The sequence below is a fragment of the Coregonus lavaretus genome (assembly GCF_964263955.1).
Source record: "Coregonus lavaretus genome assembly, contig: HAP1_SCAFFOLD_10422, whole genome shotgun sequence".
NCBI lineage: Eukaryota > Metazoa > Chordata > Actinopteri > Salmoniformes > Salmonidae > Coregonus > Coregonus lavaretus.
In genome coordinates, this window is record NW_028156740.1 from 1 (window position 1) to 6,000 (window position 6,000).

At 41.5% G+C, this 6,000-nt stretch overlaps 1 protein-coding gene across 1 annotated transcript; it reads right to left on the reverse strand.

The window, feature by feature from the left end:
• Positions 1-380: 380 nt before the first annotated feature.
• LOC311126021 (putative WASP homolog-associated protein with actin, membranes and microtubules-like protein 1) lies at positions 381-5,908 on the reverse strand (the record flags this gene model as incomplete). Its single annotated transcript, XM_084200053.1, has 2 exons — positions 5,698-5,908; positions 381-650 (listed from the first exon to the last, which is right to left on the reverse strand). The coding sequence occupies exons 1-2, from the start codon at positions 5,863-5,865 to the stop codon at positions 381-383; spliced, it is 438 nt and encodes a 145-aa protein (XP_084056179.1). The 5' UTR covers positions 5,866-5,908.
• Between the last annotated feature and the right edge of the window lie 92 nt (positions 5,909-6,000).

Below are 6,000 nucleotides of genomic sequence, written 5' to 3' on the forward strand. Positions count from 1 at the left end.
TCTCTGTCTTTCTCCCTCCTCCTCCTTCCTCCTTCCGTTGTTTTCTCTCTCTCTCTCTCTCTCTCTTTTCTTTGGGGAAGAACAATGAAGTGGTAGGGGGATGCTGTCTTCCTCTCTCATGTTTTAAAATACATCTAGACTCTAGAGCCAAGTCCTCTAAGCCCTGCCAAGGATGGCAGACACAGAAACACACACACACACACACCCTTGGAAACAAACAGTATTTTCCCCATGGGCAGTAATTAAGGCATTTACGAGCAGAAAATATTTCCCTAAAGTAAATATGCTTTTGTGACATTATTTCTCATCCAGTGGCACAGCAGAAATAGCTATCTATCTACGGACAGTAGAGGAAGCTATGCTGCACTTTTAGAACAACTTTAGTCATTTTTAAACTTTGAACATTTTCCATCGCATTTTGGAAAATCTAAATGTATAGATCTGTGCATACCTGTGTGCGTATGGCGTGCGTGTAACCTACCTTTGATCTGGCGTCGCAGGGTGGCGATCTGTGCGACCAATAGAAGCTCTTCGTTCTTGAGGATCTCAAACTTGGCATCGTAGAGTTCTAGCTGAGCCTCATAGTACTGAAGTTCTAGATTATCTACCGTCTCTGGTCCACTCTGGTCCTGCCCAGACAGACCTCCCATCTAGGATGGAATATAGAACACTATGGTTATAACACTACATAACATAGTACTAAAGCTTCCCATCTAGGATAGAATATAGAACACTATGGTTATAACACTACATAACATAGTACTGAAGCTTCCCATCTAGGATGGAATATAGAACACTATGGTTATAACACTACATAACATAGTACTGAAGCTTCCCATCTAGGATGGAATATAGAACACTATGGTTATAACACTACATAGCATAGTACTGAAGCTTCCCATCTAGGATGGAATATAGAACACTATGGTTATAACACTACATAACATAGTACTGAAGCTTCCCATCTAGGATGGAATATAGAACACTATGGTTATAACACTACATAGCATAGTACTGAAGCTTCCCATCTAGGATAGAATATAGAACACTATGGTTATAACACTACATAACATAGTACTGAAGCTTCCCATCTAGGATAGAATATAGAACACTATGGTTATAACACTACATAACATAGTACTGAAGCTTCCCATCTAGGATAGAATATAGAACACTATAGTTATAACACTACATAACCTAGTACTGAAGCTTCCCATCTAGGATAGAATATAGAACACTATGGTTATAACACTACATAACATAGTACTGAAGCTTCCCATCTAGGATAGAATATAGAACACTATGGTTATAACACTACATAACATAGTACTGAAGCTTCCCATCTAGGATAGAATATAGAACACTATGGTTATAACACTACATAACATAGTACTGAAGCCTCCCATCTAGGATAGAATATAGAACACTATGGTTATAACACTACATAACATAGTACTGAAGCTTCCCATCTAGGATAGAATATAGAACACTATGGTTATAACACTACATAACATAGTACTGAAGCTTCCCATCTAGGATAGAATATAGAACACTATGGTTATAACACTACATAACATAGTACTGAAGCTTCCCATCTAGGATAGAATATAGAACACTATGGTTATAACACTACATAACATAGTACTGAAGCTTCCCATCTAGGATAGAATATAGAACACTATGGTTATAACACTACATAACATAGTACTGAAGCTTCCCATCTAGGATAGAATATAGAACACTATGGTTATAACACTACATAACATAGTACTGAAGCTTCCCATCTAGGATAGAACAGTATAGGTATATATCAGTGTATATACCTGTTCCTCTTATATAATATTAGCTCAACAGTATTGTGGAGTTCCTGCACCTAAATATAAACAGTACTGGCACCCAAAATGAGTACTGGCACCTATGTCAGTCCAAGTCAAGCACTGAATATAGTACTGCTAGTCTCAGAACTCCCAGACCTAAGACAACAGGAACATTGTTAACGTGGGAGACAACCCGTCTGCTGAGGGTGACTATAGTGCTGACACTAAGTGGTCAAAAAGCGGGGTTCTGACATCAGTCATCTGGCTGTCCTGGAGAGATCCAGGAGGTACAAGGTTTTGGTTCCAGCCCTGCACTAATGAACCCGATTCCCACAAGGGGGTTTCCCAAATTCCCACACCCTCTTTACCCATGGTAAGAGGCAGATCAAGCTAGTTGGGCTAATGCTAATTCCACATTATTCTACAGTGTCTTCTGTTCTAGACAGGAGAGCCTTTTAAAATGGATGAAGTGTTGGATACCACACAGGGACCTAATGATGTGTGCTGATGGTTATCACCTGGGACAGTCTGGAGGCGGAGGAAACGCACCTGGTTAGACGAGGTGCTGACTAGAGGAGTAGAATACTTTTTTATTTTTTTAAAGGAATAGCCACACACTCTAGTACCTCCGATGCAATCATGTATTATCGCCTAGGTTACTCCTTCTCACTGGGTTAGTAATATATCTAGAACAAACTGGACAACTGTTTTATCATGCGGGTTAGCTATTGCTATTCCATACAGCAAGTCCATATATTTAGGCAGATCATATGTTTTTGACCTGTTTTCCTATATATTGTTTGACATCACATTGTATGTTTCTTTATATCGATGTCGGATGAAAACCTCTTAATCTCCAAAAGAGAAACTTTCCAGGAAATGAAAAAAAACGGCTATATTTTCCCATTAACAAACATACAGTTATGAAACAACAGAAGCTATTTTTTTTATAAATGTTCTTGTTCCTAGAGCTATGAAATGTTCAGAGTCCATTGAGGGAAGTTACTGCTTGATGTTCAATCAACCTTAACCTATACTGGTGTACAGTGGCTTGCGAAAGTATTCACCCCCCTTCGCATTTTTCCTATTTTGTTGCCTTACAACCTGGAATTAAAATAGATTTTTGGGGGGTCTGTATCATTTGATTTACACAACATGCCTACCACTTTGAAGATGCAAAATATTTTTTCTTGTGAAACAAACAAGAAATAAGACAAAAAAACAGAAGACTTGAGCGTCCATAACTATTCACCCCCCCAAAGTCAATACTTTGTAGAGTCACCTTTTGCAGCAATTACAGCTGCAAGTCTCTTGGGGTATGTCTCTATAAGCTTGGCACATCTAGCCACTGGGATTTTTGGCAAAACTTCTCCAGCTCCTTCAAGTTGGATGGGTTCCGCTGGTGTACAGCAATCTTTAAGTCATACCACAGATTCTCAATTGGATTGAGGTCTGGGCTTTGACTAGGCCATTCCAAGACATTTAAATGTTTCCCCTTAAACCACTCAAGTGTTGCTTTAGCAGTGTGCTTAGGGTCATTGTCCTGCTGGAAGGTGAACCCCCTTCCCAGTCTCAAATCTCTGGAAGACTGAAACAGGTTTCCCCTCAAGAATTTCTCTGTATTTAGCGCCATCCATCATTCCTTCAATTCTGACCAGTTTCCCAGTCCCTGCAGATGAAAAACATCCCCACAGCATGATGCTGCCACCACCATGCTTCACTGTGGGGATGGTGTTCTCGGGGTAATGAGAGGTGTTGGTTTGCGCCAGACATAGCGTTTTCCTTGATGGCCAAAAAGCTACATTTTAGTCTCATCTGACTCATCTGTCTCAACACCAAACGTGTTTGCTTATTTTTTTCTTTAAGCAATGGCTTTTTTCTGGCCTCTCTTCCGTAAAGCCCAGCTCTGTGGAGTGTATGGCTTAAAGTGGTCCTATGGACAGATACTCCAATCTCCGCTGTGGAGCTTTGCAGCTCCTTCAGGGTTATCTTTGGTCTCTTTGTTGCCTCTCTGATTAATGCCCTCCTTGCCTGGTCCGTGAGTTTTGGTGGGCGGCCCTCTCTTGGCAGGTTTGTTGTGGTGCCATATTCTTTCCATTTTTTAATAATGGATTTAATGGTGCTCCGTGGGATGTTCAAAGTTTCAGATATTTTTTTAGAACCCAACCCTGATCTGTACTTCTCCACAACTTTGTCCCTGACCTGTTTGGAGAGCTCCTTGGTCTTCATGGTGCTGCTTGCTTGGTGGTGCCCCTTGCTTAGTGGTGTTGCAGACTCTCTGGGGCCTTTCAGAACAGGTGTATATATACTGAGATCATGTGACTGATCATGTGACACTTAGATTGCACACAAGTGGACTTTATTTAACTAATTGACTTCTGAAGGTAATTGGTTGCACCAGATGTTATTTAGGGGCTTCATAGCAAAGGGTGTGAATACATATGCATGCACCACTTTTCCAATATTTATTTTTTAGAATTTTTTGAAACAAGTTTTTTTTTCATTTCACTTCACCAATTTGGACTATTTTGTGTATGTCCATTACATAAAATCCATTTAAATTACAGGTTGTAATGCAACAAAATAGGAAAAACGCCAAGGGGATGAATACATTTGCAAGACACTGTAGCTGCCAGACTAGTGTTGGTAGTTGACACACATAGACATACAGGTGGAGGGGTATCTGTCTGTCTCTGTCTGTCTGGGGAATTCTCTGTTCACACTCAGCTCTATATAAAGATCAAAGATCCGGGGAGAGAGAGAGAGACACAGTTAGAGAAACAGCTACAGACACAGGTACAGACACAGTTAGAGAAACAGTTAGAGACACAGTTAGAGAAACAGCTACAGACACAGTTAGAGAAACAGTTAGAGAAACAGCTACAGACACAGTTAGAGAAACAGCTACAGACACAGTTAGAGAAACAGCTACAGACACAGCTACAGACACAGTTAGAGAAACAGCTACAGACACAGTTAGAGAAACAGCTACAGACACAGTTAGAGAAACAGTTAGAGAAACAGCTACAGACACAGTTAGAGAAACAGCTACAGACACAGTTAGAGAAACAGCTACAGACACAGCTACAGACACAGTTAGAGAAACAGCTACAGACACAGTTAGAGAAACAGCTACAGACACAGTTAGAGACACAGTTAGAGAAACAGCTACAGACACAGCTACAGACACAGTTAGAGAAACAGCTACAGACACAGTTAGAGACACAGTTAGAGAAACAGCTACAGACACAGTTAGAGACACAGTTAGAGAAACAGCTACAGACACAGCTACAGACACAGCTACAGACACAGTTAGAGAAACAGCTACAGACACAGTTAGAGACACAGTTAGAGAAACAGCTACAGACACAGTTAGAGAAACAGCTACAGACACAGCTACAGACACAGTTAGAGAAACAGCTACAGACACAGTTAGAGACACAGTTAGAGAAACAGCTACAGACACAGTTAGAGACACAGCTACAGACACAGCTACAGACACAGTTAGAGAAACAGCTACAGACACAGTTAGAGACACAGCTACAGACACAGCTACAGACACAGTTAGAGAAACAGTTAGAGAAACAGCTACAGACACAGTTAGAGAAACAGTTAGAGAAACAGCTACAGACACAGTTAGAGAAACAGTTAGAGAAACAGTTAGAGACACAGTTAGAGAAACAGCTACAGACACAGTTAGAGACACAGTTAGAGAAACAGCTACAGACACAGTTAGAGACACCCCCAGGGGCTCTGATCAGATAGGAATACCAATCCAGCCTCTAAAAAACACACACACACACACACACACACACACACACACACACACACACACACACACACACACACACACACACACACACACACACACACAAGGTACCTTCTCTCTGATGGTGTGTTTCTTGCGGTGCAGACACATCTCAGTAGCTCTCATGTGTTGCAGGGTCTCTTTAGCCAGCAGGAAACGCAGCTTCTCCAGTCTAGGAGCTGCTGAGGCCCAGGAGGCCTGGCCAAAACCACGCTTATCCTCCTCCATCACACGCAGCATACCTGCTCACACACATTAAGCACAGGCAGAATACCCGCTCTAAGGTGGGGGCAGCTGCTGCACTGGCCTAACTCTTAATACCGCATACACATTACGACAGTATGAAGGGCAGCTCAGAACAGCTGAGGACGGATT